At 44.6% G+C, this 14,625-nt stretch overlaps 1 protein-coding gene across 2 annotated transcripts in view; it reads right to left on the bottom strand.

Annotated features, from left to right (window-relative positions):
* Pias1 (protein inhibitor of activated STAT 1) overlaps nucleotides 1-13,541 on the bottom strand; it is a 75,803-nt gene extending 62,262 nt beyond the window's left edge. Inside the window, exon 1 of one of the 2 annotated variants that reach the window (XM_048368628.1) lies at nucleotides 13,480-13,541. In XM_048368628.1, coding sequence (XP_048224585.1) covers nucleotides 13,480-13,503 — 24 coding nt within the window. In that variant the 5' untranslated portion in view covers nucleotides 13,504-13,541. Of the gene's footprint in view, nucleotides 1-13,359; nucleotides 13,376-13,479 lie in introns of those variants that run through there. The other variant, XM_048368630.1, reaches the window with a different exon arrangement.
* Between the last annotated feature and the right edge of the window lie 1,084 nt (nucleotides 13,542-14,625).

Below are 14,625 nucleotides of genomic sequence, written 5' to 3'. Positions count from 1 at the left end.
GCTCCCATAAAGTGACAAAATATTGTGATCATACATAAATAGAAATTTCATTCTCCTTCAGGCAAAGCATAAGCTGACTACTGTTGGAATAGTATGCTATGTCTTCAATTTTTGATAGATAATTTAAGCATCATTCCCATCTATGTACTACCACATTTCATGAAACAGATGGATAAGTGCTTCTAAAAGCTCTGTCTTGCTAACTTGAATACTAAAAATAACAAATCTAATTCAGAATATTTAAAAGTTGGATACAATGTTTTTATAGTAAAAAAAAGTTTAATTTAAAATTTAAGAGTTTAAAACCCTAACATACTAGTCAACTTCTAATGCAGAGGGCAGGAAAATGTGCTTTTCACTTAAGGAAAAAGTTGTTCTGCACATAGATATTCAATATGGTTATATTACTTATTTAGGCAAGGCAAGGATTTGAACTCAGTGCTTTGACATTTGTTAAGCAGGTACTATATTACCTGAGCCACATCTGCTTTTTGCTGATTATTTTTGCAGATGGAGTCTAAGCAGATTTTCTTCCTGGATTAGCTTCAAAATAATCTTCCAGATTTTAGCCTCCTGATTAGCTAAGAATATGGGCATGAGCCACCAGCACACAGTTCAATGTTTTTATATCAGTATACAAAGCCCTAAATGAGTATGCAGAAGCAAGGGGTGATAGCAACAATGGACATAGATAGGCTTATCTTCAGGGAAACACATAATCATATTAATTCAGTTAACACATACACACATATATAGTTGGTATGTTAATATTGTATAAATGAGTTAGATTTTCAAATTTATATAATTCTACAATTCTGTTAAATGAAATCTTCTCATTCTTCTATACTTTTATGACTGAGGAAATACATTCATACAGTCAGTGAAACCTTAATATCCTAAAATGGCTTTCAATCATACTCATTTTACATAGTTCCTAATCATGCCTTCCCTTCTCAAATCATATTAATATATTAAACATATAGAAAAATGTTTTGTTAATATAACATTGTATGAATTTACTTGGTTATAAAACTTCTGTTATCATCAGTGTTTACTATCCTCTTATTTCTTTCTACTTCATACAAAAATTCTCAGATGTAACGATAGGAATATGGCCTAGTGGGAGGTAGAGTAGTTGCCTTGCATACATGAAGCCCTGGGTTTGATTCCTTAGCACCACATAAACAGAAAAAGCCAGAAGTGGTGCTGTGGCTCAAATGGCAGAGTGCTAGCCTTGAGCAAAAAGAAGCCGGGGACAGTGCTCAGGCCCTGAGTCCAAGCCTCAGGACTGGCAAAAAAAAAAAAAAAATCTCAGATGTGTGTGTTGACTCATGACTATAAGACCATCAATCATGATGGTAAGGTTTTGGAGGTTCAACGTCAACCCAGACTATCTGTCTTAACAAGAGGTGGCAAAGGAATATAGCTCAAGGGATCAAATGCCTGTCGAATAAGAATAAGGTCTTGAGTTCAAACCTCAGTACCACCACTTAAAAAAAAAAAAGCCTCAAAAAATTACGCAGACTTCAATTTTCTGGGAGTTCCACTCTACAACTATGTCATTTAAGGTATGTCTTTCCATTCTTAAATGTACCCCTGTTTAAATTTTATGTTAAATTATATGGATACTGTGGAATTAATGATGACAAAACACATCTAAAACATGTAAACAAACATCAAGTCAGCATGGCCACCTGCTCAGTTAAAATGCTATGTGATTGGGGCTGGGGACTATGGCCTAGTGGCAAGAGCGCTTGCCTCATATACATGAGGCCCTGAGTTCAATTCCCCAGCACCACATATACAGAAAATGGCCAGAGGTGGCGCTGTGGCTCAAGTGGCAGAGTGCTAGCCTTGAGCAAAAAGAAGCCAGGGACAGTGCTCAGGCCCTGGGTCCAAGGCCCAGAACTGGCCCAAAAAAAAAAAAATGCTATGTGATTAACCTCAATCACCTTTCTCAAATTTCTGAAATGACTATTAGCAACCTGTTTGTTTGTTTTGTGGTAACTGGGATGAAACACAAGGCATGCTAGACAAAGCATCTATTTAGTTGCAATCCCAACCCTCCAGTAGCAATCCTATATGTATCTCTTAAATATTCTGGACTATTGAACTACTATGAAATTTCTAAATTCATGGCCCAAACAGATTTAGACAGTGAAGGATATCTATACTGGCATAATTTAAAAGAACCCCTTATATCTAATTGTTAAGGGAAAAATGGGAGGAAAGGGAGGAGGAAAGTAGGGAGGAAGGACAGTTTGGTTGTTCAGTTGGCTGGTCGGTCAGGCAATCTCTTTCTCAAGGGTTCTATAGAACCTCGTCTATAGAACCCTACAGATGCCTTCCCTCCTAATACTCGTAACTGCTTATTGGTACTAATATCTATAGAAAAGTGCTGTCCAAGGACTGAAGTATTGTTCAAACAGTAAGCAGAGTGCCTGTCTAGCAAGCTGGAAGCTCTGAGTTCAAAACCCAGCAAAGTAAAACAAGCAGTAGCTACAACAAACAAAAGGCTGCAAATGTGAACTACATAATTTTAAGTTTTCTACTGGCCATATTTTAAAAAGTAAAGAAAGAAGGACTGGCTGTGTAGACAGTGTTAGTAGCTCGTGGTAGTGCTTGCCTAACGTTCACTTTTGTCACTATTCAAAAAAAAATTAAGGGGCTGGGGATATGGCCTAGTGGCAAGAGTGCCTGCCTCGGATACACGAGGCCCTAGGTTCGATTCCCCAGCACCACATATACAGAAAACGGCCAGAACCAGCGCTGTGGCTCAAGCGGCAGAGTGCTAGCCTTGAGCAGGAAGAAGCCAGGGACAGTGCTCAGGCCCTGAGTCCAAGGCCCAGGACTGGCAAAAAAAAAAAAAAAAAAATTAAAAAGCCAGTGAAATCAATCTTAATATCAATAATAATTTTGCTCAAATACCAAATGAATCCAAAATATTGTTTTAATGCATAATCAATATAAAACAACTTTTTTTCCATTCTATGCCTCAAAATACAGCATATACTTCGCAAGCAAATTCCATTATTGACTACAGTTTGGACAATACAGCTCTAGAATATACCTGTGGTTCACAGGTTTTAGCATCTTCCTCATGTCATCCAGTCTCCAGTTTAAATCATCATTATTCTCTACTCACTACCACAGTAACTTCCTAGACCTACCAACTAGAACCTCCTATCCTTGTCTCAATGCAACAACTGAACTTCCTAAAAATCTATAATTAATTAATGTTATCACTCTCTCCATCAACCCCATTCCCGTCCAAGTTGATTAAGATTCAAGGTCAGCCACTTAAAAAAAAAAAATCCTTTGCAAAACTTTCCATTCAACTGCAAGTTACTTTGCAGGAGAAAAGAATGCATGTACTCAGTAAGTATATGCTACTATATATCCATATTTGTTTATCTCAATGGACACTGGCATCCCACTATGTTTTCCAGCAAGAGACTCAAATTTCCACAGTAACTATTTTGTATCTTTTCCTTATTACTCCTTTATCTCTTCCCTCCAAAAACTACTTTGAGGAAATATATATGAAACAAATAACCATTTAACTTTGATGTATTTAACATGGTTGTTTGGTATTCAAAAACACCAGTTTTCCAAAATAAAAACTAAATTCTGCCAATTCTAAAAATGTCAAATACGGACAAGTACAAGAGAACCAAACCTATTCAGGACAGTGATTCATGCGTAGTCTTAGCTACCTGGAGGCTGAGGCTGAAAAATCCCAGGAGTTTAAGACTAACTCAGAAAAAAAAAAAAAAAAAGACTAGCTCAGATAATGTAGTGAGATGCTCCTGTTTGGAATAATAATGATAGGGGGTTATTTCTATAAGATTCCTAGCTTGGAGTACATATAGAAATTGGCTCAAAACAAACACCTCTAGGCCTTAGGGTTAGAGATACAGCTTAGAGGCAGAGTGTATGTGCAAGACCTTTGGTTCAATCCCTCAAAATCACAAAAATAAACCAATTTTTAAAACTAGCCTTTAGGGCTGGGAATGTGGCTTAGTGGTAGAGTGCTTGCTTAGCATGCATGAAGCCCTGAGTTCAATTCCTCAGTACCACACATAGAGAAAGGACCAGAAGTGGCACTGTGGCTCAAGAGGTACAGCACTAGCCTTGAGCAAAAGACGCTCAGGGACAGCACCCAGGCCCCAAGTTCAAGTCCCAGGACTGGCAAAAAAACACAAAACTAGCCTTTAGACAAAATTTTCTAAAATGACAAGATCTGTTAGATTTAACAGCAAATGAGCTTTAAAAATATTAAAGCTCACTGTTAATCTTATCCTTTTGCTTATAATGTAGTCACATTTTAGTTAGATTAGCAAAATAACCTAAAAATGAATGATAATCTTTTAAAATCATGTTGAAGAGGGGGGGAGAGAGAGAGAAAGGACTAAAGGTAAGAGAAACAGAAATCTGAGAATGAAACTTTAATGTAAATCCAACAACATTGACAGTCTTCCCTACATCCCATACACAAATGTATGTTGATCCTTTAGATAGATTATATGGTTGGGATAACAGATGTTTGGGGGAAAAAAAGGGAGCTACTCTTATTACTAAAGTTACAAATAGAACTGCAATTTGCTTATAAAACAAAATGTTTCGTATTACCCTCCCTAAGTGTTTACCTAGAATTAAAGTGTACTAAACAATTATCAGGTGAGGCATAGGGAAGCACACCTATAATCCCAGCTACTCAGGAGGTAGAGATCAGGAAGATCATAGTTCAAGGTCAACCTAGGCAAACGAATTAAAAGTTAGTGAGATTCCATCTCAACAAATACATCAAGTGTGGTGGCAGGTGCCTGCTATCCAAGCTAGCAAGCATAGATAGATCTTGGGCAAAAATTCAAGACTCTATCTGAAAAATAACACACAAAGGGCTAGAATATGGCTAGGAGTAGACTATCAGGCTAGCAAGTCCCAAGTTTTGAGTTAAAACAAAAACAGTACTAACCCCTTTCCAAAAAGACAAAAAAACTAAACAATAGTTTTACCGTAAACATGGTTGTATATGGTAAAAATTATTAACTGGTTCTTTTTTAAGGCCAGACTGGGCTGTAAAGTGGTCTTGTCTTTAAAAAAATATTCCTAGGGCTGGGAATATGGCCTAGTGGCAAGAACGCTTGCCTCGCATACATGAAGCCCTGGGTTCAATTCCCCAGCACCACATATATAGGAAACAGCCAGAAGTGGCGCTGTGGCTCAAGTGCACAGTGCTAACCTTGAGCAAAAAGAAGCCAGGGACAGTGCTCAGGCGCTGAGTCCAAGCCCCAGGACTAGAAAAAAAAAAAATCCTAATTTGCATAAGCTTAGCCCACGTAAATTTCTTTTTAGAAAAACATTTTCACTTTTCTATGACCAACAGCTTAAAACAATATTACCTATCAAGTTAATACCAAGAAAAATCTACCTTGAGATTAAAAAAACAGAGCAAATTCTCATTTCCATTTTATTTTTCTTTCTTTTTTTTGCTAGTCCTGGGACTTGAACTCAGGCCTGGGCACTGTCCCTGAGTTTCTTTTGCTCAAGGATAGCACTCTACCACTTAAGCCACAGCATCACTTCCAGCTTTTTCTGTTTATGTGGTGCTGAGGAATCAAACCTGAGGCTCCATGCATGCTAAGCAAGCACTCTATGGCTGAGCCACATTCCCAGATGTCCCCCCTCCCCATTTTCTTTATAGTAATGTCTAGTAGTTTTAATAAACAAGTTAAAAACTGGCAAGAATAGCCAGGCGCTGGTGGCACACACCTATAATCCTAGCTACTCAGGAAGCTGGGATTTGAGGATCGTCGCAGTTCAAAGCCAGCCCAGGCAGCTGTGGCTCAACAGTAAAGCAACTAGCCTTCAAACTCCATAACAGACCAAAAACAATACAAAGACAAACAAAAAACCTGGCAGGAATTTAAATAAGGCGCAAAACTTGTAATATTTGATTACTGTAATGTATTTTTCAAAATCATACATACTTGAAATAAATATACTCATTGACAAGCCATTTCATATCTTATGTGTTTTGATTCAGAAGCAATGTTTGCTTACATTTTGCAAAATCTACTCCTGTCATGATTCAGCAATCTTTTTTTCTTTTTTTTTTGCCAGTCCTGGGGCTTGGACTCAGGGCCTGAGCACTGTCCCTGGCTTCTTTTTGCTCAAGGCTAGCACTCTACCACTTGAGCCACAGCACCACTTCTGGCCGTTTTCTGCATATGTGATGCTGGGGAATTGAACCCAGGGCCTCATGTATACGAGAGAAGCACTCTTGCCACTAGGCCATATCCCCAGTCCTGATTTAGCAATCTTATCTGACATTGTAAAAACCAGAAAGTACAAATGTAAAACAATAAAGCAAGAATTACTAATTTATTTCATTTACACACTTGAATCAGAAAACCACTTGCGGGTAGGGGGGAATGAGGAAGGAGGTAACAAACAGTACAAGAAATGTATCCAATGCCTAAACTATGAAACTGTAACCTCTCTGTATATCAGTTTGACAAAAATTTAAAAAAACAAAACCACTTGCATTTCTCACTAAAGTAGATGAAAGGTTTATTTTATTAATATATTTTATAGTGATTGAAGTTGTTTATATACTTAATACCAACTATGCTTGATACCAATATATTTAAAGTAATACATTTGAAATCTGTATACTTTGTATAAAGGCCCTGGGTTAAATACCTAATATCTCCACCAAAAAAGAAAATAACAACAATGGAAAAGAACCTAATTGTGGGGCTGGGGATACGGCCTAGTGGCAAGAGAGCTTGCCTCGTATACATGAGGCCCTGGGTTCGATTCCCCAGCACCACATATACAGAAAACGGCCAGAAGTGGCGCTGTGGCTCAAGTGGCAGAGTTCTAGCCTTGAGCAAAAGGAAGCCAGGGACAGTGCTCAGGCCCTAAGTCCAAGGCCCAGGACTGGCCAAAAAAAAACAACAAGAACCTAATTGTGTAATGATAAGGACCTGTCTATATTTACTAACCTAGAAAGACAGCTATTAAAATAACAGATTACAAATAAAAAATATAAGTGATCTCTCTCTCCTTTTTTTTTCCAGTCCTGGGGCTTGAACTCAGGGCCTGAGCACTGTCCCTGGCTTCTTTTTGCCCAAGGCTAGCACTCTGCCACTTTAGCCACAGCGCCACTTCCGGCTTATCCTATATACGTGGTGCTGAGGAATCAAACCCAGGGCTTCATGTATACAAGGTGAGCACTTTAACCACTAGGCCATATTCCCAGCCCCCAACACATATAATTTCAACTAAGAAATTCCAAACTTTTTCCCAGAAAGTTATAGAAAGCATAAATATCCAAAAATAGTCTGGCCTAGAGCAAAGGGAAAGTATTACCAACGATATAAGTAGAATTGTTTGTAAGCTAGGCATCTAGCTCTAGGAGTCTGGGACAGTCCTTTACCTTTCAGTAGGCCTACAGTGAGAGAAAACTGAGAGGATGGGTGTGGTTGGGAGAGATAGAGAGAATGATGAAGAGTGACACTGATGAAGATGAACTGTACTCATAAACTGACATGCTGAATTGAAAACCCTTTGTACAACTACTTAAAGATAATTTCAGAGCCTGAGCAGTCAGTAAAGACCATGAGACTCTTATCTCCAATAAAGTACTCAAAAAAGCTAGAAGTGGTGCCGTGGCTCAAGTGGCAGAGCACTCAACTTGAGCAAAAAGAAGCTCAGAGACAGCACCCAGGCCCAGAGTTCAAGTTCCAGCACCAGAAAGAAAGAAAAAAGTTTCAAAAAGAGTTTTTAAACTGCTAACCTAGGTTCAAATTTGTAAGGTTCTACTTGTAAGATCCTGAACTAGGGGGGAGGGGGGAAGGGGGAATGAGGGAGGAGGTAACAAACAGTACAAGAAATGTATCCAATGCCTAACTTATGAAAATGTATCCTCTCTGTATATCAGTTTGACAATAAAAGTTTAAAAAGAAAAGATCCTGAACTAGTATCTTTTTGAGGCTATCTTTATCTATACAAGGGAGTTATTATTTCCTTATCGAGCTAATAAACTTCAGAAAATACAGTAAAATAAACTTCTGAAAAGAATACAGTAAATTCTATGAATGAATCAAGATTTTGTTTGCTTTTATAGGGCACATCTCATAAAAATCCTATTTTTATGAAATTCTTCCCAGTTCCACAACAATCACAACTACGAACTATTTTATTTTCTTATCCCTACTTAACAGACAGAAAGGGTACACATTATATTGAACCCAAACTCCTCACCAAGAGAACCAAGGTTACTCAGCTATGGATTGGCCACTAAACACTGCTGCCTTTGAGAGGAACTACCATATCCTCTTTACTGAGAGACAATGCAATCACTCAGGAGAAACCCGTGAGGGAAAGAAAGCAATATTCCAAAACAGTTACATGAAATACTCAAAAACTAAAGTTTTAAATTTTTATCTTTTTTTTTGCTAGTCCTGGAGCTTGAACCTCTGAGGGCCTGGGCACTGTCCCAGAAGCTCAAAGCTAGCACTCTACTACTTGAGCCACAATGCCACTTCCAGTTTTCTTGTGGTTAACTGGACATAAAGAGTCTCACAGACTTTCCTGTCTGGGCTGTCTTTGAACCATGATCCTTCAGATCTAAGATTACAGGTGTGAGCCACTGGCACCTGGCTAAAAACAATTTTTTTATTGATTTATTTATTGTCAACAGAAGGGTTACAGTTTCATATGTAAGGCAGTGAGTACATTTCTTTCTTATCAAACTTGCTACCTCCTTGCTCATTTTCCTCCTACTTCCTCCCTCAAATTAAAATGTTTCTAAATGCTGTTCACAAAAATAGTAATGTAAAATAAAAATCATCTAAATGTAGCACTTCACAAAAGCAAGTTATGGAGATTAAAATCAAATCCATTAATGAATTTTCAGATTTAGCTGTCTCCTTCTGAAGTAAAAGTAAAAAATTATACCACAAAGATTAAAACTAAGTGACTGGGCTGCGAATGTGGCTTAGTGGTAGAGTGCTTGCCTAGCATGCACGAAACCCTGGGTTCGATTCCTCAGTACCAAATACAGAGAAAAGGCCAGAAGTGGTGCTGTGGTTCAAGTGGTAGAGTGCTAGCCTTGAGCTAAAGCTCAGAGACGGTGCCCAGGCCCTGAGTTCAAGCCTCAGGACTGGCAAAAAAAAAAACAACCCAAAAAACCAAAAACAACAACCAAAAAATCCCAACACAACTAAGGGATTATTTCATGACAAGACAATATGACAATTGAATTTTCTGACAAGATTATTCCAAAGTATGACTTCTCTTCTTAGAGAGTTTCATTATTTACTCCACTAAAATAATGAATCTTCCTTCCCACTGTTCCTTCTAAGATAAAAACAAACAGCTATATAACTTGGTTCAGTTTTAACACACACACACACGAAAATAAATTGTCAAGAAAAAAGTACTGGGGCTGGGGATATGGCCTAGTGGCAAGAGTGCCTGCCTCATATACATGAGGCCCTGGGTTCGATTCCCCAGCACCACATATACAGAAAATGGCCAGAAGTGGCGCTGTGGCTCAAGTGGTAGAGTGCTAGCCTTGAACAAAAAGAAGCCAGGGACAGTGCTCAGGCCCTGAGTCCAAGCCCCAGGACTGGCCAAAAAAAAAAAAAAAAAAAAGAATGATGGGCTGGGGATATGGCCTAGTGGCAAGAGTGCTTGCCTCATATACATGAAGCCCTGGGTTCGATTCCCCAGCACCACATATATAGAAAATGGCCAGAAGTGGCACTGTGGCTCAAGTGGCAGAGTGCTAGCCTTGAGCAAAAGGAAGCTAGGGACAGTGCTCAGGCCCTGAGTCCAGGGCCCCAGACTGACCAAAAAAAAGAAAAGAAAAGAAAAGAAAAAAGTACTTTAGAAATCAGATGTACTGGTGCATCCCTTAAGATCCTCTGAAGGCTGATACAGGAGAACTGCCAGTTCTCCACCAGCCTGGGATACATAGTGAGACTCTGCCCTAAAAAATGGGGGGAGGAGGAGGAATGGCAAAAAAGAGGGGGGAAAGGGGAGAAAGGAAAGGAAGGACACAGAGGAGGGGAGAAGCAGGGGGAAAGGGTAAGAGGAGCTACATTAAACTGTCATATTATTAACCTGTCAGATTCTTAACTACAAAAATCATGTGGACATCACACCTTTCTGCTTTTAAGGTCCTAAAGGTAATATGTTCTCCCCTCCACAGTCTCACAAATATCACTTTATGGGTATTCCCTAATGAAAAATTAAAACTTTTCATACACAAATGTGCATGGAGAACTCGTTTTGACATGTATGACTCACAATTTTTTTATTGGCAATTTCTTAAGTGCTACAGCTTGCACTTTTCAAATAGAGAATACAGGTCTGTTTTTCCTATCTAATCTTTGCAAGATTGTTATAGATTTAAAAGGAGTTACTAAAAAGACCATGAGGAAAATGACTGTGACTACAATCCATAGCTAAATCGTGTGGACTGTGACCAGGATAATGAAAGTCACTGTACATACTCAATGCCTCCTAGTTGGAAGTACTGTATTCCCACTTAAAACTTTTAACCATCTAGGCTTCTTTTAATATTTGTGGATTTTCCCTACCTTATTAGGCTGAGTGCTGTTTACCTCCAAAACTCACAAGCAAAGTATCTGAGAAAATACTTCTAAAAGGACACTCTTCCAAACTTAAGTGCACAGTTATATATGCATATTCTTGAGTAACTATGGTATCCTATCCCCCCAAAAGAGAAAAGGAAATCTAACCACAGTGAAGTACTTTTTTCCTTACTATCTTTAAGTAGTTGCACAAAGAAGTTGCCATTTAACAAAGCAATTTATGAATACAATTTATCTTAGTGTCACCTCTTTTAACATCCTTCACCTAACTCTCTGCTACCCATCCCCCCTTCCCTCTTCTCAATTTTATAGAATATACCTTGGATTCTTGTCTGCATTTCCCTCTCTTCTTTCCTCTACCCCACAGTGAAGTATTAACAAAACTGTTAACACAGCTATGACCAGCTAAGTCCCTCAAAGTCCACCACCACCAGTTCCTCAGTCTCAGGCGCACACAATGACATGCCAGCATGTGAAAACAGTTTGAAAAAGTATACAACTGGGACATAAAAGAAAATAACTCCTCTGGAAAGACTCAAGCTTTGGGAGAAAGCAGAAAGGGGGACCAATTTTACAAAAAATAACATTTCCCCAAGCGTTTAGTATTTGTCTGATACTGGCTCATTTTTTGTAAAGAGAAACTTTACCTAACAAGACTCACACCAGGGGTCCCATCTATCCCAAAGGCACTTTCTTAAAATGAGAAAGAACAAAGAAGAAAATCTCCCAGCATGTGCTTTTCGAAGCAGTTTCTTTGGACAGCATTAAGAGTATATTGTTAAAGCCCCCACAAGCTTTTCAGCTTCACTCTAGGGCCTATGTATAATAGAACTGATTAGCTATCACTCAAATGAGACTGCTAACTAAGTAAATATTAGAAAACAAAAAACCACAGCATCAGCGACTATATTTTAGGATAAACTATACAAAACACACTATCTTAAGTTGTGCACTTTTTTAATTTCCAGAGTTAATGATCTCCAAATATTTCAATTCCTGAGGCTCTCTCTTTCCAGTCAACATTCTGAAACTGGCATAAAAGAAAGTTTCCATTCCAACTCTCCCCTCTGTCTTGAACAAATTAGAAGGAAATCAGAACAAGAATGACACTTCAAAAAGGCAATACCTTAATACACGAATCCGGGGATGTTAACATTGCAAAGTTATTAGGGAAATGACTTTTCAGTGGTTTCTCTACCGGGGGAGAGGGGGAGGGAGTGGTATCTCCAAAAGCAAACCTCAGGTCTGCTAAATCTACAAGTTGTCTGATTATAGTGAAGAGATAAAAATATAAATCAGAAGAAAAAAAAGAATCATTAAGCGCCCGCCCCAAGACTTTAAAACGTTTATTCCCCCCATCCCCACTCCTGACAGAGCTGTCAGTTCTGCGGGGCCGGGGTACCAACCGGCTGTGCGGTTCGCACGCAGGGAGCCGCGGGCGGGGGGGGGGGGGGGCGCCGGCGCCTCCGGAGCCTCGAAATAACACGCGTTAGTTAAGAGCCGTTCGCTCGCTCGCTCGCTCGCTCACAAAACCCAAATAGATGATCCGAGCGGAGCCGCATTTGTCAGACCCGAGGCTGGGGGGGGGTGGGGGGGCCTCTCTCCCCGGCTGCGGGGCGCCGGCCGCGGGTGTGCGGGTGTGCAGGCGCCCGCGCAGGTAAGGAAGGGGCGGGCGGGCGGGCGGGGAGGGGCGCGAGGGGCGGGAGGGGGGGGGCGCCTGCCATCCCATTCCGCGGGGCGGGAGCGATCTGTACAGTTGGGAGGCACCGGGGAGGGAGGAGGAGGAGGAGGGGGGGGTGGCGCGCGTTCTATTTACCGAGGGGTCGGAGTGAGGCGCGGGGAGAATTTAGTTCAAGTCGACAGGGCCGGCGAGACGTCCCCACAACAAAAGGCAGCGCGGGGACATAAACACGGGCCGTTCACCTCGGCCAGCCACGGCATCGCCATCATGGGTGTGCGCCGAGAACTCCCCCCCACGCCCCCCCTCCGCGCCCGGGGTTCCACGGCGTGCGCGGGGACCCCCCCCCCCACACGCACACCCTCCGCCCCCGGGGCTGCCCTCGCCCTCCGGAGGCGTCAAGCCGCGGCACCCGCCGCCCCGATCCCCACGCCCCTGCCCGTCGCGGTCGGGGGACCGGGGAGGAGGGGCGGGGGGGAGCAGCCCCGCCGCCGGACAGACCCCGGCCCCGGGGCAGACCCCGCCGGAACCCCCCGCGGCCGGCGCCGACTCTCCGGGCTCGCTAAACTTTGCCGGCGCTTCTCCCAACCCCGGCCCCGCCGCCCGAGGACCGCGCTCCCGCCACCCGGCTCCGGGCCCCGGCTGTCAGGCGAGAGAGGGGCCGGGCGGGCGATGGGCGGCGGGGCCGGCGGGGCGAGTTCCCGGGTCCGCGCCGGGCGCCGCTGACAGGAGCCCCGGGCGCTCGGGGAGGAAGAGGAAGCGGCGGCGGGGCTCCCGGGCGCCCCGCGAGCACCCCGCCCCCCGCCGGCTCCCCCATGGGGGGGCGGGGGGCCGCCGCGAGCCCCGGCGCGCGGTCCCCCCCCTCCCGGCGACCGCGGCGGCCCCCCGCCCGCACCCGCGCCCCCTCCCCGTCGCGCCGCCGGCCGCGTCCACAACAATAACACGCCGGGGACGACCCGTCAGCGCCCCCGAGGCGCCCGGGGCCCGCGGCCCGCCGCGGCCGAGACCCCTCCGAGAGGCCGAGGCGCCCCCCTCACCAGTCCCTACCGCGTCAGGCCCGGGTGGAGCCAGGCCGGAGCGGCCCCCGGGGCCGGACCCAGCCCCCCCGGCTCCGGCGGCGCCGTCTCCGCGGCCGAATATTAGAAGTGAATTCGAGCTGCGCTTTACCTTTAGTTCCGCACTGTCCGCCATCTTGCGTCTGTCAGCGCAAGCGCAGTGAGCCTCGCCGGGGCCTGCGCCGGGCCCTCCCCTCCCACCGCCCCGGCCCGGCCCAGCCCGACCCGGCCCGGCCCCGCCTCCAGCCCCGCCCCTCCCGGCGCTCGCGGCCCCGCCCCGGGCACGCACGCCGGCCGAGCCGGCACGTCCTATTTAAATAGTGGCGCCAAACGGCGGGGCCTGACGGTTACTCTCCGCCGGCCTCCCTGCCTCCTTTCCCGCCGGGGGCCGAGGTGTGCGGGCTCCCCCCCGCCCCGTCGTCCGCCGGAGGGCCCAGGGGCGCGGGTCCCACGCCTGCAGGCCGGATCCCCTGTCGTCCGCCGGGGGGCCCCGGGGCGCGGGCCGAAGCCCTTCCTTGGGCGCGTCGTCGTGGACAGCAGACACCGACGCCCGGGCCGCCAGGCACTTGCACCTGCCAGCGCGCCTTCGGAGGGCCCAAAACAACGGATTCTGTTTAACTTCTGCGTTTGTTTGGGCCGGGATCCTACGGCGATGAGGCGAGGAAGACCTCGGAGAGAGATCACTCCCCCGTGGTATGTAATTCCGGAAAGGAGGTTCGGAGGATTGTCTGCCCCAACGAGGACGTCTCCGCCCCGGGGTGGCGGGAGACCTGGTTCCGAACACGTCGGACTGAATCCGCGGCCACACCCCGAGGCGTCGAATCCGGAGTCTTCCTTGCAAAGCCAGCGACTGGGAGGGGACTCTTGGCCCACCCCCTCCTCCAACAAAGCCCTCCCAGCTTGGAGCGCAAAGCTTATACAGGCCAAACCCCACACGGCTGGGGTGAGGAGCTACACCTAGCCAGAAGCATGTTTACAGAAGCAAAGCTAGTGAACAATCGGGGACAATCCAGAGCCGGAATTCCCCGAAGATTAACCACCCTTGACACACCTCCCCATCACCTGTTAGAACACTTAAGCCCCAGGTGAGGACAAGATGGCGCCATGTAGGCCCAGTACCCGCATTTCAGATTCAACACATACTTCGTGACTATCTGCTGTGCCTCCGCACCAGGAGATTGGCAAAACTAACCCTTCTGTTGGGCCGCTAAGGGGTATCCCAGGCATGTGAATTGATAACTGTACAATTACAAATGGT

The sequence above is a fragment of the Perognathus longimembris genome, chromosome 20 (assembly GCF_023159225.1).
Source record: "Perognathus longimembris pacificus isolate PPM17 chromosome 20, ASM2315922v1, whole genome shotgun sequence".
Lineage (NCBI taxonomy): Eukaryota > Metazoa > Chordata > Mammalia > Rodentia > Heteromyidae > Perognathus > Perognathus longimembris.
The sequence above is the reverse complement of the archived record's forward strand: the minus strand, read 5'-3'. Positions and strand labels throughout refer to the sequence as shown.